At 42.4% G+C, this 27201-nt stretch overlaps 1 protein-coding gene across 1 annotated transcript in view; it reads left to right on the top strand.

Moving 5' to 3' along the window:
* LOC146675444 (mitogen-activated protein kinase kinase kinase 11) overlaps positions 1 to 26289 on the top strand; it is a 50359-nt gene extending 24070 nt beyond the window's left edge. Inside the window, exons 2-10 of the mRNA XM_085400469.1 lie at positions 1571 to 1751; positions 5175 to 5323; positions 6315 to 6490; positions 7706 to 7952; positions 10666 to 10782; positions 13776 to 13947; positions 14038 to 14150; positions 14334 to 14948; positions 19936 to 26289. Coding sequence (XP_085256595.1) covers positions 1571 to 1751; positions 5175 to 5323; positions 6315 to 6490; positions 7706 to 7952; positions 10666 to 10782; positions 13776 to 13947; positions 14038 to 14150; positions 14334 to 14948; positions 19936 to 20522 — 2357 coding nt within the window. The 3' untranslated portion in view covers positions 20523 to 26289. The remainder of the gene's footprint in view (positions 1 to 1570; positions 1752 to 5174; positions 5324 to 6314; positions 6491 to 7705; positions 7953 to 10665; positions 10783 to 13775; positions 13948 to 14037; positions 14151 to 14333; positions 14949 to 19935) is intronic.
* The last annotated feature ends 912 nt before the right edge of the window (positions 26290 to 27201 follow it).

Genomic DNA, 27201 nt, shown 5'->3' with positions numbered 1-27201 from the left:
CAGCAGTCAGATGGCGGTCTGCAGGCGCCAGATAAGAGGCTGGAAAAATGAGTGTCACTAATGAAAATAGAATACAGGAATAAGCTTTACTTGCAATATTGCAGTAATATTTGTTTGTTTGTGCAGTTGAGATGGGTGCACACTGTGAGCTCTTGTAATGCTCTTCTGTGTGTAAGGGCAGCAAGATGAAAGATGTTTCTTTTTTTGAGTTTGAGTTGTTGAGTTTGTGCAAATAAATATCTTGCGATGGCATTTTTAAATGCTGCGCTTCATCTAATAGGCTGAAGGAGATATTTTTTATCATTTCTTTCTGCACCTTTTAAAACTGATCCACATCAGGCAAAAGCACCAGCATAAAAGAAATGGGTGTTTGAATTGAATTGAAAATACATTTTACTGCAACTATTAAGGCCTTGCTCATTTATAAATTATTATTTTCAGAAGTCTCTGTGGGATAAGTGATTCTAACAGGGTATCGCAATATTAACCATGCATCCAGGCCCTCTATACAGTGAGTAGTGAGTGATTTCAGAAAATGTAAGTCATTCTGAATTTGGCAATAAGAAGCTGCATAAAATGCAGTAAATATAAAATAAGCCAATAATTATTTCTATAGGTAACATTTTTATTAGTTAAGTATCAAAGTGAAGTGGCTGTAGCTAACGTTAGCTGGTTATACAGAACAATTTTGTATTTTTAATGTATTTGGCTGTGTGATAACCCATTTAGTAGTTGCCCGAGGTTTAACAGTTAAAGAGGTTTGATATTGTTTAAAGTGTATATCATTAACTGTTATTAAAACAGTCTATATAGTATATAATTGCTGCTCCTTTAGCTAACAGGAGCTAGCTGGCTAAATTTGAGAATAGTTATTGAGCTAGCTTAAGAAATGCGGTGGTGATTTTGCTAACAGGCTAGTTTGAGGATAAAAAATTTAATGGGGGGGATGATTAAAAACAGAAAGGCTGGAAGACTTTTAATTTGGGTATCATAATAGCTCCTAAAAGAAATACTTCTTTATTGGAGTCACCGAACACATTTGTTTTAGAAATGGTGCTTCCTCTATATATTTCCTCATGTGGCCAACATGTCGAGCCAGTTCACTGACAGCACAGCTCAGTTCAGCTGAGGGTGGAGACAGAGTCTGGCCCAGCTCCCAATCGTGCACAGGTCAGCTTGATGTGCTAACGTACTATATAGCGTATTGTGTACGCTGCCAATCACCTACCACTGCCAGTCTAACTAGGCAGAGGTTTATGTAGTTCCATCGATTGGTCAAATTGAAGCAAATTATGTTTGTCGACTTGAATTTTAGAGGCCTAAAATAAGAGGAAGTGAAAAAGAAACTGACAATGTGTGAATGTGCGTATTGAAGACATTGCTCAGTTTAGTGTGACGTTTTGTCTTTTTTTCCCCTGCTACTAGCAAGACAAGTGCATCTCTGCAGCGATGCATTTCAATGACTTTTAACCAAAACACATTTCTCGACTTGCATAGTAAACATTTTTATTAATTTGTCTCCCCCCCCCCCCTTTCCTTTCTACCTACCATCTACATCGTCTTCCTGAAGTTCTTCTGGCTGAGCCCATAGAAAATGAATGTATGGAGGGGTTGACGTTGAAGATTACAGACTTTGGCCTGGCAAGAGAATGGCACAAGACCACAAAGATGAGCACCGCTGGCACCTATGCCTGGATGGCCCCAGAAGTCATCAAGTCCTCCACGTTCTCCAAAGGCAGTGATGTCTGGAGGTAAGTCTGTGAATGTGTGTCCTTATAAACAGTTTGTTATTAAAAGACTGTTGTGGCCTGGGAAAAGAGATGATGTAATTCTCAACACCTTACAAGAATAGTTTTACATTTGAGCAAATATGATTCTTTCCTTTCCTGCAGACATTAAATTAACAAAAGATTGTCTGCCGCCATTGCCTTCGCCATCCAGCCTACTCACACAACACAAAAAATTAAAAAGTGATTTATTTACTACAAAAAGTTCACCTTTTTCATACAGTGTCACAGTCTCTTCTGCATTTTGCAATCAGTCATTGTCAGGCTTGTTTCCCTGCGCGAAACAGTGAGAGGGCAGGGAGGAGCACATCAGGGAAGGGAGTAGCTGAGGAGAGGATGGTGTTACTGGAGTTGATGACTCCCACAACTTGTTGGCCAACTTAAAGTGCAAGAAAAGCTTCTTGACAAGTGTTGTTTTGTCTAAAACTAAAGGTGAAGAGTAACACCCATCCTCCCAAAGCACCCAGTCTAGGGGAAACCACTCTCACTCATATATATGTATATATAAAGGAAGGCCTGAAGGCTATTAGCTTACCTTAGCAATAAAGGAGAACAGGATAGGGAAGCGCCCAGCCTTGCTTTGTGGAAAGTTTATAACATCCACCCACCACCATGGCTAAAGCTTATTGTTAATTAATTGGCATTGTTCCAGGCTAGCCGTTTCCGCTTTTACAGCCTTCATGCCAAGCTTAGCTAATGAATCTTCAAGCAAGCTTCAGCAAGAAATTTACTGGTAAAAGGAAAGGGAGGTATCAGGAGACTTGAGATATCTCAAAATCCTTAAAATTGTTAGCAGTTTAATCATCGGCAAGGTGACTTTACTGAAGGAGCTCATATATGTCCGTGTTTTCTGTTGGTATTGTTGAAGAATTTGAAATTGGTCTTTTGAAGCTTTGTGTGTATGTAGACTTGTCGTCCAAAGGACAAAGTGATGGGTTAGAATTAGAGGGTGAAAGAACAGAGAAGTGATAGTGGGAGACTCTGTGATGAAGAGATGGAGGGACAGAGTGATGGATTGCAGCAAGGCTGCCACGACCATGTGATGGCGTCTCTTCAAAAAGCTGCTCTGTGCTTTGTTGTGGGACATGTGTACTGCACACTGTCCCATTGTCTCCAGTATAGACGGAGAAGGAGGCCACACACCCGACCTAACCGCAGCCCTTTATCTGGGAATATCTTTGTGTGTGTGTGTGTGTGTGTGTGTGTGTGTGTGTGTGTGTGTGTGTGTGTGTGTGTGTCTGGCCACATCTACACAGAGTCCCTTGATTATGGCTTGTGGTTTTATAATAATGCCTTAAACAACTGTGTGATTTGTTGAGAGGGGATTTGTGATTGAAGTGCACAGTACATGAATTTGCATTTGGAATAAGGCAGCAGGGATGTTTTCACTGAGCAACAGATAAAACTATTAAAAAAAAAAAGCATGATAACTCTAATGTGCTGTGGTTTAATTGTAATCCTATAGATGTGAACTTCTACATACAGATCCTATATGAAACCAGCTCAGCAGGCAGGCAGTTTCCATAGCCTTTGTCCATCAACTGCAAACCCACACAAAGTGAAATTTCACTGCAGAATCTGGAAACCGGTGAAACGAGCAAACAGGCAGGCAGCCCCGCTCTGAAGAAATGAAGGCTAATCTTTGTTTTTGTATTCTTTCTCATCTGTCCACGGCCGCTCGTCTCCAAAGCCACCATGCGCAGACGACGACTGCTTCGGGGCAAGCCGGCGAGCGGCGTTTCTGCATAGTCACAGTGTGTGGAAGTTGTAATTAAAGAACTAAATAAAAAAAGGCTGCGGCCTGCGCTCTCCACTTAGTGAGCCTGCAGTGTGTGTTCAGTCAGGTCCGGGCGAGGGCTAATTGACAGTGTGGGAGATCCAAGTCCTACGCCACACTTCATCTTCTTAGGACACAGGGCTGATCCCATTGTGTGGGCTCAAAAGTCCTGTGTGTGTGTGTGTCTTTGTGTACTTGTGTTTGCGCAAGTTTTGCATGCATGAGTTCACAGTGCTATGTAAGCACGTGTTTCATCAAGCAGAAATATTCCACTGCACAAAGACCTCTTGGTTCTCTGTCACCGCTGTCATAGAGAAGGTATAAAAGATAATCTTTGCTGTACAAAGCATGAATTGGAATGAAAGATGACCCGGATTTAAAAGTCATCATCTTACCTTCTTCTTACCTTCTTTCCTGAGACGTGAATTAAAACAGAATGCACTGATTTGCAAGTCATTGTATACTGAATTGGTATTGAATTCTTGAAGCTGAAACATATTTTAATCAATTATTCTTTAAATAATTTTGTTTTCTCAGAAGGTGTGTTGATTTTATCCACCGCTGGTCGAAATAGCTCAATTATACCACTTTATCCACAACACCGTTTACATGCTCCTCCCTCTTCCTGTCTACTCCAGGCTGCAGCAGGGAGTAGCTTGTCTGGGTACACGAGATTAAAATGTCTTTAATGCTGAATGTTCATATCCCACTTAGTGTAAGTCTAGCTCAACTTGTAGAACAGCTCATTTGCTCATCGGAAGAGCAGTGAAAAGTTCCCCGCCTGCTGTGTGGGTTCTCTGGTTATCTCTGCTTGCTCCTTTCTGAAGTCCATAGATGCATGTTTGATAAACTGCTGGTTCTAAATTGGCCGTAGGCAGGAATGTGTTACCCCTGAACGGGTTGTCAGTCTGCCTTTTACCTCATGAATAGACTCCAAACTCACAGCGACATTAGTTGTTTGGTCTCCTCATGTCATCACTGCGAGTAAGATTACAACATTCCTCCCCCAAAAGTCCAGCAGTTGGTTTCGTCAGTTCCCAGGCATTTACAGACTGTTGTTAAAAGAAGAGGATATGTGGCACAGTGGGAAACATGGCTCTGTCCCAACTCAAATTCAAAATAAAATCCTAAAAACTGTTTTCTTCTTAAATTAGTGTATTTTCTCTTTTCTGGGTTTATGAGATTTGCAAATCACTCCATTCTGTATTATATTTATATTTTACACACCATGTCAACTGTTTTGGAGTTGGGGTTGCACATAAATACCAGTCCATTTACACCCTAGCTGTGAGTTTTTTAATCTTCTTCTTGTTTTGATCGTTGTTCGCTATCACTATAAATGAAATGTAGTTTGCACTAACAGCTTCCAGATAGAAAAACATCCTCACATGGCAGCTTGGGGGCAAAAAAATCATTTTCTTTCTAACACACAAGCCTAGAGGTTTTGTTTGCTGTTTAAATGCGACGGTAATTTGGTTGATATCACATAGAAATGTAAATATAAGTGGTATATGCAGCGTAAACATAATGAAGTGTTCCAACATCCTGTGTCTAATTTTGGCTCGAGCTCACTGTGTCATGCCTCGTTGTCTGGCTTGTTTCCCCTCCAGCTATGGTGTTCTGCTGTGGGAGCTGCTAACAGGAGAGGCACCCTACAGAGGGATCGATGGACTCGCTGTCGCCTATGGAGTCGCCGTCAACAAGCTCACCCTGCCCATCCCTTCCACGTGCCCCGAACCTTTTGCGCAGCTCATGTCAGGTGGTACACTCCTGCAGAAATGTAACAAAATTTTGGCGTTCGATTCAGTGGTGTGACAGGACTTTAGCGTGCCATCAGGTTGCTGTCCCGAGCACGCGTTCTTTTCCATTTCCCCAAATCCCTGCATGTTGTCAGTAACGTGGCCATTGAGAGGAAGCGTTTTATGCAGAAGCCATCTTATGCAATACATTTGTGCCCATTTATCTTCTGTTTTTTGGTTTTAAAGTAAGAAGAAATGCCACCTGGGTGCTTGCTGTCAAGCTACCAGCTGGTCCAGAAAAGTAGACACTTGGATTCCCTTTCCCTTGATGTCATTTTGTCGTTTTTTTGTTTTTTCCTAAGTCAGGATCAGTGCACAAAACAACCAGTAGCCACCTCAGAGGATTAATTAATTATTGGATTGGTTTTTGATCTTCTTGTAATGCCTAAAGTTTAGAAGCAAATTATGCAAAAGTCCCCGCAGCAAGTTAATTAAGCATGACACTTTGAATAAGTGATCAGCTTGACTCTAAATTGTGCTCACACAAAGTGCCTGAAACATGTGTAAATAAAAGTTAGAGGCTTTGCAGGTTACTTGTTCAATATTACATGTAATAAGTGCAAAGACATACGCCTCATGTAGTTATCTGACCTAATTTTAAGTCTTTAAATCTCAGGTGACGGCATTCAGTTGGATGATGAAATTCTTCTTCTTCTTCTTTTTTTTTTTTTTTCATTTTGTCTGAGGATTAAAATTAATGAATGAGGGACTTTCAGGTCCCTTGATTTTAAGAAAATGCTCAAAATATGTGAAGCTGTCCTAGAAATGAGTAAATTTGTCGTCTTATTGTCAGTTAAAGTAACCTCTGATCTTTTCCCCCAACTGTAACGTTTCTAATCGCTCTGTATTTCTGATTGGTCCATTACTTCTGGACAGCTACATATGCACGTCACTTTGGTGTAGCACCAACTGCATCCCTGTGACTCACTGTATCCCCTGTATGTGTGACAGAGTGCTGGGACCAGGACCCCCATCGCAGACCCAATTTCAGTTCCATCCTGGCCCAGCTGATGGCCTTGGAGCAGCAGGTGAAGGAAGAGATGCCGCAGGATTCGTTCCACTCCTTGCAGGAGGACTGGAAACTGGAGATCCAGGACATGTTTGATGAACTCCGGGCTAAAGAGAAGGTAAGAGGCCCTCAACTCTGAATCACTAAGCCATGCCCTTGCCAGGGCTAGCTTCTGATTTAGAAAATGTCATTTTAAATAATAACAACTTGATGGTACTGATATTAAAATGAAGTCATCCACAAAGCCCACTCCTGACATTTAACTGAACATGTTTCATTAACCACATGATCCGGGTTAATGTTCATGTTGACATTTCTGTGCAGTTTTTTCTTTTAATGTGTTTCGTTGATTTATTATGGTTCAACACACCATCAGCTGGAGATTTATTCTGGCTCTGAATTGGTCTTTTGGTGGCAGTAAGTTTGTTACTTCACTCAGTGAGTTTAAATACTTGGAGTCAACCAGCCAAAGGAATGGACACTGCAAAAGTGGGATGAAAAAGAGAGAGCAGGCAGGGTGGAGTGGGTGGAGACGAGTGTCAGCAGTGATTTGTGACAAAGGGATGGCAGCAAGAGTGAAAAAGAAGGTTTACAACGTGGTAGTGAGACCCGCTGTGACATGTGGCACTGACAAAACGACAGGAGCGAGAGCTGGAGGTGGCTGGTTGAAGATGTTGACGATCAAGATGTTGATGACCAGAAGGGACAAGATTAGAAAGAAGTACATCAGACGGACAGCTCACGTTGAGATGGTTTGGAAATGTGCAGAGGAGAGATAGTGGATATACTCCACAATGAATGTTGAAGGGTGGAGCTGTCAGGCCTACAGTTGTTTATGACAACAGGATTATAGTGGGATTTTTGGTTTTTAAGCACAGCCTCATCATAGGTGGGCTTTTCATCCCCTCTGCTTGAGCAGATCCCACAGCTCAGGACAACCAAAGTCCTCAACAAATATTGTATGTTTCAGGGGTTTCTGGAAAAGCACCCTAACTCTAAGAGCCACAGCAGCTGAGGTGTCTTGCCAGTCTTTGTTATTCTCCCTTATTTCTGTGGCCTGGGGGTCACCGAGCCCCTCTAGCCGTGTTCTTAGCAGCACAGTATTTAACAGAGTATTTAGTGTAGTATCCCAGGAGGAGAAACCCATCAAATAAAATGTCAAAGAGCAGCTGTGAGTCATCATGCATAATAATAGCTTTCACTGCTACCAATTTTCTCAGAATTTTGTTTCATTAAACTGTAAATTTGCATAACCTCAGTCACACACACGAGACCTGCTGATATTAATTCACTTCTAAATACTTTCTTTCACTTGCCTTTCGCCCTCCATCAGGAGCTGCGATGCCGTGAAGAGGAGCTAAAGCGAGCAGCTCTGGAGCAGAAATCTCACGAAGAGTTCCTGCGGCAGCGTGAGCAACAGCTGGCCCAGTGGGAGCAGGATGTGTTCGAGCGTGAGCTCAGCCTCCTCATCCTCCACTTGAACCAGAACCAGGAGAAACCTAATGTCAAGAAGAGGAAGGGCACCTTCAAAAAGCACAAACTCAAGTCCAAGAACGGCGAGAAGATCAGCATGCCCCAAGGTGCGTCGGCTTATATCCGTCTATCCATCTTATCTACCTTTGATTTGTTCTGTCAGAGATCAGACTCGATTTCTTGGTCAGTCTCAACAAGCAAAAAATAACAACAGTCCAAAAAAACACATGCAAGAGAGCAGTGAGAAGGAAGTGAGGGAGAGTTTTTGTGGCACGACTGGTATTTTTGTAGCACGGCTCCTTGGAAAATTGCTATCAGGGCTGAACTCATGTAAAGATTGACATTTTGAAAGAGAGGCTGCAGACAGGTGCAGTTTTGCGCTATTATAAAAAAGTTTGTCATTTTTAAATCTTTTTTTCAGCAGCTCCCCTCCCCATCTAAAAATAAATAAATAATTTAAAGGTGGATCACAGGTCTGACTTGCTGATATCTACTCTGACCAGGATTCACTTTGCCCTCCTCTTTTTCTTCTCTTACTCACCTGACTGCCGTTTCTTGTCCTGAGCTATCACAAAGTCACACAGTCTGCAGCAGTTCACATCAAGTGTTTCAAAGCATGTATTTTGGGCTGAGCAAGCATGCATAAATGCGCGCTGTGTATGTGTGTGTTGTGGTTAGGCCTTTCCCAGCAGCAGCAGGGCGGTGATGTGGTGGTAGTGGTGGGGGGTTGATGAGAGGGGAGAGTGAGCCAACCACGCCTCGACACTTCCTGTCCATGGACAGACTGCTGGCTGGCCTCTCTCACTTTCTTGCTCTCACTCTGTGCCTCTCTCTCCCTCTTTCTTTTTAAGCATACCTTCCTCACCCATTTTGTCTTGTTCCTTTTCCTCTTTAGCTCCCTGGCCACTGGTTTTATTTTCCTTCTTACAGTATGTGCCTGAATCCCTTTCTCTTTTTTTCCCTTTTTCCCACCAATATTATTATTGTCTTTTTCTCCATCCTATATTAAACTTGCACTTTATACCCTGCAGTAACATATATATTGTGGGCTTTTTGGAGGGGGTTCAGTAGCTGGAACATACTTATGTGTCCTTTTTGGGATATTTTTTTCCCCACATACACACATATTCAAAAATATCTGAGAAAGTAAAGCATGGGATACTTTGTAACTGTGTTAAAACACAAAAGTAAGACATCTAAATCATAACATTTCAGAAATATACAATCTTAACATAAAATCTTCACTAAGGAAGACTCGTTAAGCTTTGCATATATGGCCTTTTAACAGATAGGCTGCCTTAGCAAGTTGAGCACTAGCAAGATTGGTGACTGATTTGCAATAATTTAGATGAATGTGAAATTTTTGGGATAGTAACAGTGTAAATAATTTGTCCTGCTTTTAACATATACACCTATCTTCCATGTCTATCGACTGCATAACAGTTACTCTGCATAAAATCACTACTTTTGCTAACTAGCTAAAGCTAGCTGCCTCATGTGCTAAATTAGCTAGCTAGTTTAACCTCTATTAGCATAGCAACATGCACTAGCAAACTTTAGCAAACAGTAGCAGTTCCTTTCTGACACCACATGTAGGTCTTTCATTAATTTTACAGTTTATCTGTAGAATAGAATAGTGTTAATTGGCCTGCAGGCCTTTCTGAGTAATATCAGTGTTGTAGTTAAACACGGACTTTAATCAGCATGCCATTATCAGCCATTGCCACTAGTAGCTTCCTTAATGCTTGATACATGGAAAGAGTAAGGTCTTTCGTGAGTCCTCCAATTATGTATCTGCCTATATCAAAGCTCATCAGTGAGATTTTAAAAATAAAAATCCTGTTTGTGTTCTGCAGAGAGATTTTGATTATGAGCCATAATGTTGTAAGCACCCAAAGTAGACTTGATGTGAGCTGCGAGACTGTGATACCATATATGCCCCTGTAAAAACCACAGGTCTCTACGATATCAACCTTGTTTTTTTTTCTCTCTCAAAAAAACGACTCTACCCACAATCCTAAATCAAAAAAGCAATGCCCCTGATTGGTGGAGGCGTAACCATGGAAACGTTTAAACTGCAAATATTAGGTTGCTTAGTGAGCGGGAAAAATTCAGAAAGTGTGAGAACAGTGATTGCAGTCTCAAACAAAGCACTGTACCATATCAGTAACAAAGCTTTACACGCACCACAAACTGCAAAGTGTATTAAAAGCTGTTATACAAAACTAATGAAAAGGACTCAGTTCAAGAGGGTTGGAAGTTATTTGCTGTGGAATTTGGGATTTGCTGTGGGTTGCAGTGGGATGAATAGTTCCTTCACTTTAAAAACTATTTCAACAGTCTTGTGCCTTTTCCATTTTTGACCTTTTCTTTTTTATTAATTTTTTATCTAGATCAAATGTTTTTATGGTCACGAGTCCTTTCATTGCTGGTTGGCTTGGTTCAACGCTGAAAACTTCAAATTGATGTGTTATCACTTGGAATTATTATGACAGTAATAACTGCAAAGAACACATGAGGAGTACTAGGATAAATACAATTGCATTTGAAAGAACGTGGGGGAAATGCCATGTTGGGGCTCATATTAGTGCACAAATCGGCTGTGGAAGGTGTGACAGCTAAAGTCTGCTTCAGTTCCTGCGTTTTATAGATATGTAATGAAATACTGCTATCACAATTTGTGTAACACTCGATTTCTACAAAAGCAAACTCTTGGCTTCTTTAGAGAAATAAGGAAGCTAAAAAAAATGTTGCAACCTCAAAAACAGCTGACATTTCTTGACTTTATGAATGTCTTACATCCTGTTGTGTGTCTTTCAGATTTCATACATAAAATTACGGTGCAGGCATCCCCAGGCCTGGAGAAAAGGCGGAACTCTCCCGATTTGGGTTCGGGCTCCTCACCTTCCTTTGGACCGCGGTTCCGCGCTATCCAGTGTGAGTGCAGTCGTTTTTACGTACATATATATCGAGTGTATGTGGAGGCGTTTCTCAACGCGCTGAGAAAAGCAAAAGAATAACGTCTCTCACCATCTTGCATGCACACACAGACTCTGTTGCGACATTACTCGTCTCCATTTCCAAATTTACTCCTTTTATGTGCTCTCAACCACCCACTCATCTTTTTGTCTTCCCATTTCCCTGTGGGCCCCAGCTCCCTTTCTCTCTCTCCCCCTCACTGCTCTGTCTCTCTCACACACACCCTTTTCCCTTTTCAATAGTGTGTTCCAGTCCAAATATTATCTGACTTCCTTTCAGCAGCTCAGCACTTCTCAGCAGCTTTTTTTTTTTTTCCGCCGCTGCCCTGCTCTGCTCCCCTGCTGATTGCAGTTACATCAGTGCTGCAGTGGGGGGAGCTATTCAGCTATGTTTTCCAGGCACTTAAGCGTCTACAGTTTTTATATGCATGTAGTGGCTACAGTGCGGTTTACTGAATTAAAAATAAGCAGGGAGGAATTCACTGCTCCAGGAGAAAAGGGTTGCAGCAGCGGCAGAGATCTACATTGCTCGCCTGCTTGTCGGCTTCTTAGACAAACGCCCGAGATTTTTCCCTTCGGAGGGAAATTGTAGCCAGCAGGTCACGGGGCGTTTTAATACAACCCAAAAGGAAATTTTGTGGTGTAGCAACAGGCAATAAAAGAGACTTCACAAAACAATTACCACCGCGGGTTAACATAAAAGCACAAATTGCAGTGAAACATTTATCTATAAAGTGGTTAGTCAATCTAAAACATCTGCCAGCTTCATTTATTCATTAAGTAGCAGGCTGGTTTTCTTTACTTCCTAATGACTCTGCTTAATGGCAGTCACTAAGCCATGAGTGTGCCTGTCATTAAAATGTGTTTAGTGGATATTTATGCTTGCCCTCTCGGTAGCAAGCAGTGATTTATTGCAAGGGCCTCCCGTACTGATTTGTCTAGAGAACTGCCAAATTGATTTGCATTAGTCCACAGAGCTAGATTCCACTGTGCCATATTTTTACTGAATAGATATGTTGAAAATTAAACTGCCTCTTATTTTTAGAGAGTTTTTGAACTCTGAGATTGTAATAGTTTGTGTTTTTAGCATCTCAGTAGGTTGGCTGTGTCATGTGTGTTGGCAGCTTATGGATACTGCTGTCATCATTTATTTATTTATTTTTTCTATCTGCGGGGGCAGGATTAGATTTGGTTCTATTAGTCCTTTTCCTTCTTCCAGTTCCAGTACCTGAGGTACAGCAGGCTAAATTTGGACTTTTAATTGATGATCTAAATGCTACAGAGCGTGGGAATCGCCGCCACGCTGTCGTTTGCGCAAAATCAAAACATTGATAGAAGTCAGGTTAATAAGGAAAAAGCATGAAGATGATTGTGCTGGCTGTGTTGCAGCAGCCCTGTAGCCTGTAACCAGCTAACGTTTGTTACAATAGCATCCAGTCAGGATCACACTGACGCCTTTCATAAGCTTCTTAAAATCCCAAAGCATTTAAAATGTGCAACGTAGCAAAGGTTAAATATACTGTAACAATAAAACATTTTCATCTTCCAACATCTACCCGAGGCAGACGTCGTTGCCTCTGCGATCGCCGTTCCCTGTGTTTTCCTCCCAAGCTGGAAAAAGGCAAAGAGCCTTTTCGGTCATATGTAGAGATGTGTCCTTTTAAAAGGCAGCTGCTCACTATTCTGATGAGTTCCTGATGTCCACAATTTTACTTTCACACCTAAAACCACCTCTATTTCTGAATATTCCGTTATCAACTCGGTGTCACAATGTCACCAACTTGTGTTGAAAGCAATGTATCATTTACTTTTACATCTAGGCTCCGAAGCACTGCAGAAATGTGTGCAAAAACCATAAAAGGCTTACCTTTTTGGCCTTTTTGTTTGTTAAATAAAAATATATCAGTGTGGAGGAGTGTGTGGATTTTTTTTAATACGTTAACAAAATATATTTCCTGTCAGAACAACAGTAGAAGCATTTCTCTTAATTTTTTTCACTGTTAATAGAAAGATTTGATCAGCGTGGGGCAGAGGAGAAAACCTGTGAGCTTTACAAAATGATGAGAAAATATATTCTATGAAAGCATGTTGATATTAATAGAGGCACACTGAAAAAGGAAAAGAGTTCAGAGAGGAAAAGGCTGGGGATGGGGAGCCACAGTGTGATCTTTATAAAATCGTAACGCCAGCACTATCATCTGCCTCCTGTGCTTGCTTTGAAAACATAGTGCTGGAGAGTGACGGGCGGTAAAGTGCATCAGCCAGGCCTCTGCCGCAGTACAGGCCAAAGGACATAATACAGCATGTCCAATCAGAGAGCATATTTACTTTTCCCATTTCTGAAGCTGAAATGAAATGGCAGCGCAAAACACTGGGGATAAAAACAGAACCACAACTCAATGGAATAAACTGACAGCTTCAAAGTTTTCACCTTGACATGTGCAGTATGTAACTGTGGTGCCCATTCCACTTATAGCTCTTCTGGCTTGTTGGGTGTTGACATGCTGAGAAGGATCCTCGAGGCCTTAGGAAGGGTGTGATGGAGTCCATATGTGTTGTGACAGTAGAGCCCAGGCTGGCTGAAAGTTCACGCGCTGTTCACACACTTTGTGTTAGCAGCACGAGCCCGCTGGTGTGCCGCCAGTGTCTGGCAGGTGCAGTGCCAGCTTTAATCAGAAGTTTGCATTGGAGCTCACCCCCCAGATAACTTTGGCACCTTTTTTCACACTTTCTGCCCTGTGACTGTTCGGCTGTTGTTGTGGTATAGGCTGTGGTCACATGATCTGTTTTAAAGTCCGCTGGAGCTTAAACTTTCATTTAAATTCAAGTTTCATGAATTGTAGCTCTAAAGTCAACTGTGTTAGAGATGATCGTACTCACCCGATTAGAACGCAACTAAGCTGATAATAAACGAGCTCATACTGATTGTATTCTCTCCCCTCTTCTCTGCAGTACCCAGTGACAACAGCAGGACTTTCGGTCTCAGCCCAGTCCGGCCCTCCCTGGATACCTCTTCTCATAAACAAGTCAACGGAGACCTCAGGTTGAGCCCTCATTGGAGGCCACAGAGCCCCAAAAGTCCCAAAAGTCCTAAAGTCCTGCGCCTTAGTCCCCAGGAAAGCAGGTACGGCAGAATTGCTTATTCCTTCTGTGTGTATGGATTTGATATGCTTAACCATCACCATGCTTAAGTTGAAATCTTTCCTGTTTTCAGCTTGTCGATGAGAGCTAAGCTCCTGAAGGCAGACAGCAATGAGAATGGAGACTCCAAGGATGACTTTGAGGAGTACCGACCCGTCACGCCAACCCCTACACCTGCTCAGAATGGTATCCACTGCCCTTCACCACCAGCTTTACCACCTTATCTTCCACTTAGCCTCCTTTCTAATTCTCTCTGCCATGACCGTGAATTATGAATCGAAGCTAAATGAATTATAAATACATTGAGTATTCCTCTTCTTCTATTTTGGGCTCTCCTTGTGTCTTTTTAAAACCTTTCTTTTTCCGCAGGCTCATCAGTGAAGGATAGCCCGTGGCCTCCTCTGTCTCAAGGAGACTCGGGCAGTGAGGAAGGGAGTTCTTCCCCAGCTAGCTCTCCAAGGCCTGAGAGGGGGCCTCTCGGTGGCCTGATTAACAGCACCCACCGAGCCCTGCTGGGCAGCGGCTCCCTGCTTGCCTCCATAGGACTTGGTCGCTGCCTGGATATTCCCCCAAGAGTGCCACCTCGAACTCACCCACCTTGCTTAGAGGGCCGCAGCCTCTCTGAACTTGAGATTTCTCATCCTAGGCCCCTCATTTCAGACCCTCCAGTAGTGGACGATCTCATCACCTTCTCCACCTCGGAGCCGCTCCCCAGACCCCTGTTGGATTTAGCGCTGCAATACCAAGAACTAAAGCCTTTACCCCTGACACCGCCTCCACCAAACCCCCGCGAGAGGAGCAGCCACCGGACGCCACACAGTCCGCAGAGTCCCAGCAGTGCCTCCATGCAGCACGACAGGACCAGCCCAGGGGAGTGGACCCCCACTTACAGTTCCAGTAACGGGGAGCTGAGCAGTGACTCCTGGGAACACAGAGCTGACAGGAGGAGGAGGTCCAGCCAAGGCCTGCACGCTTCTCAGCTAGGTTGGTCCGAGTTTGTTTTACACAGGCAACCCCATCAGAAAATAAAGTAAAAAAAAAAAGATGTTTTTATTACTGTGAGACAGAAAGTACAGAATGAACAAAACTGGATTAAAGGAGACCTGCTATATGCATTCTTGATTTGACTAGAGCTGTATGATTCACAGATCAAAACAGTCCTTATGACACTTAATATATAATTATATTTATCAATGTTATTTATATTTATCTTGTTTCGTATGCCGTCTTTTAGCTCCTCTCCCTTTAAGCCCCCCTTGCTTTTATCTGTTTTCTTCTGATTGGCTTGCCTTCAAAACAAAAGGCTTGAGTAGCCGGTGGGAAAGGGACCACTTGTCTAATATTGCATTAGTCCCCTTTTGCTTCAAAAATTGGCAAAGAACTGCGATGCTCTGTGTATTCTGACACCTTTCTATCTACAATGAACTTCTTCTGCAATCTGAGCTACAGCAGCTCATCTGTTGCATTGGACCACATCTGTGTCAGTGAGCCTTGGCTGCTTGTAACCAAGTCTCTGGTTCACCACTGTTCCTTCCTTGGACCACTTTTCATAGACACTGACCACCACAGATTGAGAACAGCCCACAAGAGCTGCAGTTTTGGAAGATGCTCTGACTCAGTCGTCCAACCATTACAGTTTGGTGCTTGTCAGACTCGCTCAAATCCTTACCCTTGCATACTTTTCTGTCTCTGACACATCAACTTTGAAATCAGAATGTTCACTTGCTCTCTAACATATCCAACCCACTAACAGCTGCCATGACGAAGAGATAATCCGTGTTATTCACTTCACCTGTCACTGGTCATAATTAGGGATGGGTATCGTTTAGGTTTTATCCGATATCGGTGCCAAACCGGTACTTTTGAAACGGTGCCGGTGCTTAAACTGTGCTCGAACCGGTGCTTAAAGAATGGAGAACACAAACTTTGTCCAAAAACCTCTTATGTTTTTATTTTTAACAGTCTCTTTTTTCCTGCAAAATGATAACCAAGTTAGCCTTTTCTGTTGATACAAGATACCTCCTTTGGTTGGAACCGGTGCTTAAACAATGGAAAACACAAACTTTGTCCAAAAACCTCTCCTGTTTAGCTGTTTTGTTTTCTTTTTTTGTAAAAAGATAACAATGTTAGCCTTTTCTTCAGCTATGGGGCATATATGGTATCACTGTTGGCTGGAAGCAGTGCTTAATCAATGGAAAAAACACAAACTTTGTCCAAAAACCTCTCATGTTCAGCTGTTTTTTTTTGTAAAAAGATAACAATGTGTGCCTTTTCTGCAGCTATGGGCATAAATGGTATCACTCTTGGCTGGAAGCAGTGCTTAAACAATGGAAAAAACACAAACTTTGTCCAAAAACCTCTCATGTTTAACTGTTTCCCTCTTTTTCTTTGGTCATTTTAGCCTTTTTGGCCAAGGTGCAGGGAGTATCTGCCATCAAACAAGAAGACAGACGCATGTAACTACGACGGTGTTTGCTAGTTCACCTTACATGCATTAATTTAATAATGTGGTTAGCCTACTCAACATAAATTACACAGGAACAACATTAAACTACTCACCCAGAGAAGAATGGCTGCTGCTGCCATCATCATCCTCATCATTTCTGCTACACTGGCAGGGCTAGGGGCCAGGACTCTCCTCTTCGGGTTCTTGGGGGATGTTGCTAACTCCGGGTCCGATAACAGGCACCACACACCCGCAGTAGATGCGCTCGGTGTGAGGTCTTGCAGCAAGCTATCAAATGCGGTGCATTTCTCGGCTTTTAAAGAAACGCTATGCGTCGCCAGGTGTTTCATCAGATTCGAGGAGTTACCTCCTTTGCACAGTATCACCTTAAAGCACTTGTTGCAGGCTGCTGAGTTTGCATCTTTTGCTGTGAAGTACAGCCAGACATTGATCGCTTCGCCTTGGGCATTTTTAATCTGTAGCTCTTCTCTAAAAGAGCGTACGTACCTGGCCCCGCCTACTATCCTCGGAAAGGTAAAATGATTGGCTAGAATCCAAAGTGTATGACATCTCAGGGAAAAAAAAGCACAGAAATAAAGCATAAATAAAGCTTTTCGGTCTGATTACTACCGTGAAATCGGTACCCATCCCTAGTCATAATGTTATACATATTCAGAAAATACAGAAAAGCATAATTGGTCTTCTTTAAGTTGCTTTTCAATAAGAAGAGATAACTTGGAAGAACTGAACGTAATTTATTGGGAGAGAGAAATTAATTATTTGGCAATTAGACTCCGATGACCCATCATGGCAGAATAGAATCCCAGGAGTGATAGGATTTAGGACAGGACCCCCCGGAGTCTAGACACTGATGGTGGTGAAGATGAAGACTGAGGCTTAAGCAGAGCTCTGGCCGAGGTTTCTGAGGTGGAGATGGGGAGGAGACAGTCTGAAAGGGAGGATGACCAAGAGCACAGATTTAAACCAGGCTGATTGGTTCCAAGAAGGCAGGCGAGAAGATGATTGGACTCGAGTAATGATGTCAGTAATCAGATGGACAGTGTGGGAAAGTGTTAGACATGTAAACAGAAAAGTAGCCGAACACATTATGTGATTACTCCCATATTGACCTTACGTTAAAGCTTCATTATGGGTCATGTAGGAAGCAAATTGCATCTTGTACATATTTTTGCTTGATAAAAGTGCAGTTTTTAAAGCAGTGTCGTCTCCAGATTGGTAAAATAATTTGTTTGTTGTTTTAATTTAGCTGTATAATTCATCTGCATTCCTCAGAGTGTGTCTACAGGACAGCCTGCAATTCTGATCCAGCCTTTGCCTTGAATAATGTACCGCCTCAGCATTACAATGTTCCCTCACAGTTCCTTAGAATTATTGTGCCTTTTTATTTTTTCTTTAGCAAGATCTTTCTGGCACAACAGAGGCTTCAGTGCTGTATGAGCTTTTTCATTTACATCAAAGCTTTTTCTTCTGCCTATTTGCATATCTCAGGTAACAGCTGGCCCTTCATCCTTCACTGCTAATACTTGCGAAGCAAAGCTACCGTCCAGTCCTCTCTTGTTGCCCACCCCTTTCCAAGACAGACATTTTTCTTTAGATGAATGGGAAACATGAGGCATCACAGCTGAGGTCGCAGCACATTCAAAATTCCCACTAATCTATTCTTGACCTCACTGGCTCGGGTAGATTGGGAATTTGGCTGAAGTTCAGCATCGCTTCTATGAAACGTGTCGTGGTTTGTGTTTAAATGAATTCTTTGTGTTTAATCAGCGTTTTAATTTTACAGTATAGTCACGTTTTGTTTTATCCCTCCGAAGGCTAATATGCATCAGAAACACATTGACACACTTCAGATCTGTAATGACGGAGGCATGAGCATTGGTTGTTCTGTGAGCGAGTGGGCTTCAGGAAGGCTTTAAGAGTGCCCCTGGGTAACATTTCACACTCTATATATGGTCCGATTGAGTCACAAAGCCTTGGATTCTCCACAGAGAGGTTTTTTTCCCCAGCTCTACCCGCAGGTACTGAGCAGACGAGCCTCGCCTGCTCCGTTGCTAACAGCCATGATCTCCCGAAACATGTGCGCCCGTTATATCCGGCTAAAAAGCCACACATAATTAAACAGCGAGTGTTTTAGCTAAACATCTTATTATGTTTATTGGCTGTAATGACTCAGGCTCAGATGCATAGACACACTGCCACAAGGTTATTGGCGGAGAATGTGCATGTGAAAGAGACAAATTCAGAGGATTCCTTCCTCTGCTTTTTTCTTTACTTTTGTTCCTGCTCTCATGTGACTCTTGATTGCTCTTTTCTTGTCAGCTGAATAGCTTAGCAGCCTTGGAGAGTTGCTGTTGATGTAAATAATGCCATTTGGCAGACACATCACATTTGGAACTAGCAAATGTTCATTCAGACTGATTTATACTGAGTTTAATGTTCCTGTCGGTACTAATTTACACTCTCTGCTTGCCATTGTTGCTGCTTTGTCAAAGAGCTACATTGTACTATGTTATACTTAATTTAAACTAATTGCATCAGCATTCTGTGCTGGTAATTGTTCCATTTCTTCTTGGAACAGTAATGTACCGATTTCATATTACTGTTTGGATCACTTTCATCACACACGGTTTGGCAGAGTTTGGTTGGAGAGGAGTGTTTGAGAGCGCACTGGGGCAGTTCTGCAGTACTCTGAGAGTCATTTGCAGATTAACAATTAAACTTTTCTACCAAGACAGTTGAAGACAAAATGATGAAGATGTTTAATATGTTGAATATGAAGCCTTTTTCTCATATTGTGTATTTGTGAAAAGGTTAAGCCATTAAGGAGAGTACAGCTCCGCATGAGGAAATGGCAACTTCCTCAATTCACTAACGCTCATGATGTCAGCAGGGTCATCTTAAGTTAGGGCCTCTGTCCAACGGGGTCCAAAAGGTTTTTAGTTTTGCCATCTCTTCTGAAAAATCAGAGCTTTCAGAGAGATTTGCAACAATATTTTTTCAGTTGAGACACTGGTTGCTACGATACTGAGTATCCACAGAGGTAATGTCAAAATCCTTCTTGAAGTGGGTCTTGCTACTGATTGTTTCTTAACTGGTAGACCTACAGTGAACAAAATGTTCCTCCAAGCATTAACTTCTGCTCACTTGTTGTTCAGCACTTGTACAAACAGTGAAGGAAGTGTGTTGTTGGTTGGGGTCCACTGGGACAGTAATGAGCACAGTGTTGTACTGACTGCTTATGAACTCTGAATGACTTGAAAAAGTGTCAGGCGCTCAGCGACGAATCGTCGCCAGCAGCTTGCTGTGCACTTGGAATTTTTAGCACCTTGTCAAAATGTTGTACTCCAGTTGCAAACAGTTGAAATTGCACACCCCACCACATTATATTCACCTTACATATACTTGACAAAAAACAGTGTTTTGAAATGTTTCCAGTGTTTTTCGGACAGATACTGTCTTTCAGTGCCTCGTTAATGTTTTTCTTTCCTTTTATGTGCTTTTCAGTTTTAGACCTGCCTTTGTGCCAAGACACACAGGACTTTGATGACAAGGCTCTCCACCCCAACCCTGCGCTCTGGAGCCCCAAAACACGCCGCCTGGAGGTCAGCGTCATTCCTCGGCCCCGCCCATCTCCCATCCGCCCCCGCATCGACCCTTGGAGCTTTATCTCAGCAGGTGGTGGAAACTCAGGTGGTGGGCGCAGCCCACACCGCTCAGAAAGCAACTTACTGAGCTATCAGCCGTCACCCACCAACCCCTTCACCAACTGTGACCCTTTCCCCTCTCCTGACTGCGACCCCTTTGCCCTCAAGGCTGATCCGTCAAGTGGTTCGGATGGTGCCTCACCCTTTGACCCCTTCTCAGCTCCCTTTCCCACATCACGTTCTGCCCCATGTTCTGCCAACGGCTCTCCCACGCTGCCCTCGTTCCGTATAGCACCCATTAACTCAGCTGACTCGGCCCTTATTGACTTTGGCTGCGGGGCCTGCAACAAGCCTCTGGATGGCACCAAAGAGAGGGCTCACCCCCGCAGGATACTGGGGCTCAAGCCATTCAAGTCTCCGACGCAACTCAAAGACGACAGGTTCTGAATCCAGCCTTGCCCCGACAAGGGGTTTATTCTCAATGATATGAGCCTGGATTTGATTGCAGGAGCACAGTCCAGGACCGTTTCCACTACTATGTCCTACTTCGGAACAAGGATTCGGATGTTATATAAAAAATTAAAAAAAACATGCACACTCATGACTCAACCTACCAAGGGAGGTTTTCCCCTTTGGGAGCACCAATCATCACAGGTCTTATTTATACACCAGCCTGCTGCTTTGGAAACCAGAAAGCCAGTGAAAGGTGGTACAATGAATTGTGGGATAGCTGCCTGTGAACCAATAGCTGGTGCCCATTTCATTCTCTCTCTTTTTTCCTCTGTTTCTCTATCCCTTTGAAGGAGCAGGATACAGATCACTAGCCCCATCTTCAGATTCTATCAGACTGCTCATATCAACTGCTTTCATCTCCCCTTACCTTTGAAGCATTGTGACAATGCAGAGGTGGATAAGGCGACTTGCACAGCTTCATCTGCCTCTACCTCTCTGCAGACTGAACGCCTTCAGGACAATGGAAAATTGGAGTGCCTTATTTCGTGAAGTGTTTTTAATATATATCTTTTCAAGGCTCTTTGAATGGTTAATCTGGTGTGTAGGGAAGATGCTACGAATCTGGCTTAAATTTGCAAATCAGCTTAGCATTGCAGTGTAAGAAAAATATCGTCTGCATGTATGTCTAGACTCATTGTTCAAGGAAAGCTTACTGTTTTTTTTTTTTTAAACTGCGTCTGCGTGTTGCATTATGGGAGAAAGCACTCTGAGTGGATACTAGGTCGCTCAAGAAATCCGAGATGAAACCGTGACCCAGGCATTCCACTTGGAAGCAGATAACATTCCAGTCACATTCTGTGGGAAATGCCAGGAATTGGCAGATTCATTCAGGCTGGCAGGCGACACAGCACAGGAAACAAGACAGGGGTGCCCTCCGCATTCCCGTCATATGCCAAAGAATGCCACTGTGACTGTGTAAGTCCTGGGACAAAGGCTGTTTGCAAATGCATTGTTTTTACCTCCTCAAAGTGCCAGAACAGAACAACACAGAGCAAACTGACACAATCACACAGAGTATTTGAACATATGGTTCTCAGATTTTGTTAGAAATACTGTCTAATCACCGCCACCTATAAGAGGTTCAACAAAGTACTTTAAAAGTGTTTTAAAGTACTTTACAAAAAAGTCTGCTTAATTTGTAGGCGTTATCAGTCTCACAACCCATGATTCTGAGTTTCTTCATGTACCAAAATTTAATGTCTGAGTAAATATGAGCCAGATGCTTCATTTTCCCCCCTCCCTAGAGAGTTACATGTGAAGATTGAAACCATCCTTATTATCATTCATTCGCAAAGCAGATTGCTTAACATGGAACAATATGGAAAAGTTAGTCCAAGGAAAACATTCCAGAGATCTGTGAAGGCCACACAAAAAGCATTTTCTGTTTTATCCCTCTGCAGTGACGTCTGGTCACTCAGTGGTTGTTAACCTACCAGCTGATGACTTAAGAAGAACTTGGTGCTTTTCCAGTCGAATTTAATGCTGATTGACACTTAAAGTTCTAGATGGACTTGTTACCTTTGACAGGAGCAATTTTGTTTTTGCTTAGTTTACCTGGCTTCATGGATTCCACACTGAAATGAAAGTGCTACTGATGTTCTCATCTAACTCTCCAGAATGTCTGCTAAAGTTTCTTGATCGGCAATGTCCAATATTCCCTGGCTCAGCAGATGTTTTTAGCGTTGTGAGAACAGCAGCGTCCCTCCAATTTAATGGTTTTTGTTTTGGTAAAAAAAAAAATAACAAAAAAAATAACAGGAATACAGGGAGAACCTCACTGTACAGATGTGGCAACATCATGTTTTTAGCCTCAGCACACCAGAATGCACTACAGCAATAACTTTCTCATGGTTCATTATCATTACATTACATTCTACACCTATCAGCCACAACATTAAAGCCTCAGAGAGGGAAAGTGAATAAGACTGACAATATTTTTAAATTGCTATTTTCTGCTGTAAAATGTGTGGATTTTTTTGACACGTATCACCTGCCTTAGCATTGTTTCAGACCAAGAACCCTCTTCTCAAAAATCGAAGGCTCTGATTTGGACTCGGATCAAAACCCGCATTAGCAAAATGGACCGCAACAATCCTGAACAACCCACCAGCCCCAAACGATCCACTGCTAACTTCCCAGCACATGCAAACGTGCATGTTTCTGCATGCACTCTTGAAAGCAATCGGAAGCACTACCCAGTATTAGGTGGTTTTAATGTTGTGGTATATAAGTGTACATGCTAAATGTAACATGTTCACACTTTCTCAGGGATTAGTTTATTTTCTAAAATCATCCCGAGGAATGTAGTGGTGTGAGACAGGTTGTGGGAAAATTGCAGCAACAAAATAGCTCCAGACTACCAATGCACAACAGCTTTTGAGGGTGTGTTTTTGCTTTTTTTAAATTGACAGTCAGCTCAATCACTGGTTCAACATAACTAAACCAGTGCAGGGGAAGCACCTGAGAGACCCACCTACCTAGCACAAACTCTGAGCCTGTTAACGATGGCTTTACTCTAACATTTCAAGTACAAATGCTGATTCGCTTCATCGCTGTCACCGTGTCATTGGAGGACAATAACAGCTTTGTTCTGTCGAAGAGTGAAAACCTTGTCTCCAAAGGGAAAAGCTTTGTGATTAGCCTAATAATCCCACTGACGTACAGAGGAAGCTGATAGTGATAATTAGCCTCTCGATAAGAGCAGGGAGCATAACAAAGCGCTGAGATATTTGGTTAATTAATTTGCCCCGACATTAGAAAAATGCCCCGCATATCGAGTTGTGTAGATTTAAGCTGCGCACTATCACATGCATAAAGTTTCAAAGACAGGTTGAGCCGCCTTTTCTGTCTTCCATTTCTTTGTCTCTCTGTTGCCACTGGCTACAGCTCCTGACCGGACTTCATCTTCGCTGTCAAAGCTCAATTTTTTTTATTTTTTGCATCTTAACCCCTGAGGTGATTTGGGAGATAGTTCTGCTCCTTTCATTTTGTTCTGCCTTCACTGCTTTCGTATCTGGAAAGTTTTTCTTGCGGGCAGTTTTGTCCTGACAGCAGAGCGTTCAGTTCAGTCACAGCCAGGTTTCTATGCAGCTAGAAGAGATGGCATTTGTTCTAGGACAGAGTCCATTTGCAGGAGAGTGCTCATTTTACCAAGGCATTATGGTTTGAAATTGAAAGGTGTATTGTCTTCTTCTTTGGCCCAATAACGTGTACGTGTGTCCTCTACTGTGTATACCAGCTATAGCCAGCTTGTAAAGATCTCATTTTTAATTCTTTGAATGTGCTAGCTGCTAACGTGTGGGTGTCTTCTATACTATATTTGATAGCAGATTTTTTTAGATTGAGTGAACAGCCTCCTGTCACAGAGATGTGGCAAAATGCACAAGTGCACATTTTAACTCTTCTGCGATTTGAAATTAGATGGAGGTAGTCATATCAGGAATTTTAAAAAAGGAAAAAGGGAAATAAGACCTAGTTCAGAACGCTGCCTACTGTCACGCCTCCGCACATCTGGCAACTGCTGCGGAAAGTGGGCGTAAATGTCAAATTGTCTGATTAGGAAATAAAAAGAAAATAGTCGTACCAACCCATTGGATTATGAATCGGTTAAGAAGGATATGAGTGCTGTTAGACAAGGTGACAAAGGCTTCTTTTAAATCCTTGAGCCTGATTTTAACGAGGCTGCAGTTTGTCATGTAGATGACTGTGTAGTTGGTATGTACCTGGAGGGTTACAAAGTTCCACTGCAGTGAACACTCGAGTAAAAGCGATTACATACAGACCACCACCATTCCAAATCTGACATGTTTACCCAAGCAGTGTTTGACAGCGTGCTTGTCGTGATGTCAACCTGTTCTCCAATTGAACAACTCACCTGCCACCACCTGGACGTGGACATGAGTATAGAAAATAGTTTATCCTTCGGCAGCGTTCCCCACCTTTCTCCGCTCTCTTGTCCTCCCCACCGACATTTTAAAGACATGACAAGTGACGAGTTATTGCCTTGTCTGTTCACGTCGACACGCAATGTCACGACAGCTATCTTCTGATAGTAATTACACTTGGGTATCTGTTATTGTCAACAGATGCTCTGCGAGCCCCCACACTATAAAAAAAGAAAAACATGAAGGAAATCGAGATGATTGAAACGTCTGGCAGGTTATTTCTGTCATAAATCGTCCGTGTGTGAAGTATCCACTTCAACCTGCCAGTCACGTCATGTCTGCACGTTCTCTGGGAGCCAGACTTTAATTTTCTCTCAGCCCCGATGATGACAAGAACAATTTGGCCTTCTCCATCAAGTGTGTGTGTGTACAGTGACATAAAATATTATTTTCAATAACTGCAGTGCTTTACACAAATGATTACATTATTACCTGGGACACAATGTTTTTACTCCTGCTCGTAATTTCTCGAGGTGGTTAGAAGCCTTTGTGGTAATGAATTATTTAGGCTGCAATTGGATTGTTATTCATAGACAAAATACTCCTACTTCAGTTCATAATGTGTAATCTGAAAGATGTACAGTCAGCTCGCTGAGGGGATAAAAGGGACACATTTTAGGAAGCCTTTTGTGGACAAAGACATCCGATTCTCGGTTTTGGCTGTCAGATTTAGAAACCAGAGCTGCCATTTATCTGCTGGAGCTGACAGCCAGCACTCCAATACTAAAGTCTTGATGAGTTGATTGTGATGCTCTGCGCTTTCAGGCATCGCCCCATCCGTCATTGCAAATCACTGCCCCGAGTACAAACTGACAGGGAGAAAGGAACTGAAATCTCTAAAGGCGAGCCCTATATCTGGCCACCAGTGAGCTGCTTTGAGCCGCTCGGTGGCAGCGAGCAGACGAGAGTCTATGATCTTCATTCAGAGTTCAAGCTCAGACCATTACCCCTAATCATTGAATGGCAACTGGCTATTACATGAATGAAATCTAATGAGATGGCACCGTGGAGAAACCCCTAAGGCCCTGACCCTCATCAAGCCAAGAGGCCACCTGTGAGTGGTGGTGTTGTTTTAAAATTTTAAAGGTGAAAAATCAGAGCCATTAACCAGATTAAAAAAAGAAAACAAAACCCTTTGTGAAAGAGGAACAGTAGAATGTGCTGTTTTTGTGTTTGTTCAGGTTACACTTGCACTCACAGGTTTAATTTGGCTGCTTTGTGAGCAGCAGATGTGTTTACATGCATACTTATTATCTGATTTACCTTGATTAAACCATTGATTCAGCTGTAGCAGTAATCATGCAAAGACTTCCATGGGACTAATGCTATTCAGGGAGACCGAGACACCTGTAATAGCTTTATAAATAATAGTGCCAGGTGCTAATATATTTGTCATCTTTAAGGCAAAATTAGGAAACCAGAAAATCCCTAAATTAGTTATAGTCAAATATATTGTGCAAGAGGTTATAAAGTAAAAAAGTAAAACCACTAAAAAGCACTTGATAAAATGATCTGGCAAACCTTAACATATTGCAGAAATGACAGAAGTGATTAAACTCGAGTTTGAAAAGAAATAAAAGTGCTTTTTTGTGTTTGTTGCTCCTGCTCAGCTCGGAAAAAACAAAAAGCTGCCAACAAAACAAAAACAAAAAGCTGCTGAAATGATTAATTTCTGAATGTAAGTTATTTTACTTTTTAATTTTCAATAGTTTTATCTGCTCAGTCTTCATTTTGATAAGACTGTGAGCTCAGCTAGGTGGAGCCTGATAACACAGATGGTTAAACAAACTAAATAGCAGCCTATTTAGCCGTCAGTAGCTAATAGCTAACGCTAACCTTTGGCATGAAGCAAATCACCCAAGCAGTCTGCGGAATAAACTCTCTTTTTTGGTCACTCTTTAGGACATATTAACTGATATTGTCTTTACTTGTGTTCCTTCTTTTTGTCTTTTTATGACTAGTGTGTGACAGTGAGGGAAATGCTGAGTGTTATTAATGCACTTTGTTCTAGTTAAAGTAAGAAAGCTAAATGGAGAATATGGGAGCTTTGTTTTGTTTTGTTTTCTGGCATGAAAAAGAAACTCATTTAACAGTCTGAAGGCTTGAATTGAAATGATTACGTACAGTGGCAGAGAACACTGTTCGACTTGAAGAAAGTCAGGAAGTCCAGTGAAGAATTGCTGCAGCTGCGGTTAAAGTATGTTTTCTCTCCTTCATGGTTACCAGGCAAATTGGAGAATGGTTCAATAAGGCCGGATGGAAAAAAACTACGGCTGAACGTGTGTTGTATTTGCTTTATTGATGAAATTTTACCTTGGCAGGTCAGTAGAGCACACTCTGAAACAACAAAATAGATGGCCTGCCATTTCAGCGGCTTTCACTCCATTTACCTTTGCTGCTTTTGCTTGTTTGTGTTCAATTAAGTGGATGTTACAAATATGCCTGATTTTCACCCTTGTTTAGTTGTCCCCCAGCTAGCTGTCAGTGACAGACACGCATTATTGCTCGATCTGGCTCATATTAAATCGAAACACCTGCCTGGGCCTTTGTTTGGCCTTAATAGGCCGAGACAGAATGATCAAATATGACCTTTCATCAACTGTACTGGTGTGGCACATCCCAATAGGGACGGGAACAAAAGCTGTGTCTGTGACAGGCGCCGCCAGGTG

This window comes from Rhamphochromis longiceps, linkage group LG3 (assembly GCF_057381845.1).
Source record: "Rhamphochromis longiceps isolate RC_006_pf linkage group LG3, R_longiceps_female_GT1.1, whole genome shotgun sequence".
NCBI classification, from domain to species: domain Eukaryota; kingdom Metazoa; phylum Chordata; class Actinopteri; order Cichliformes; family Cichlidae; genus Rhamphochromis; species Rhamphochromis longiceps.
Note: the sequence above shows the minus strand (reverse complement) of the source record. Positions and strands in the feature narration are given on the sequence as shown.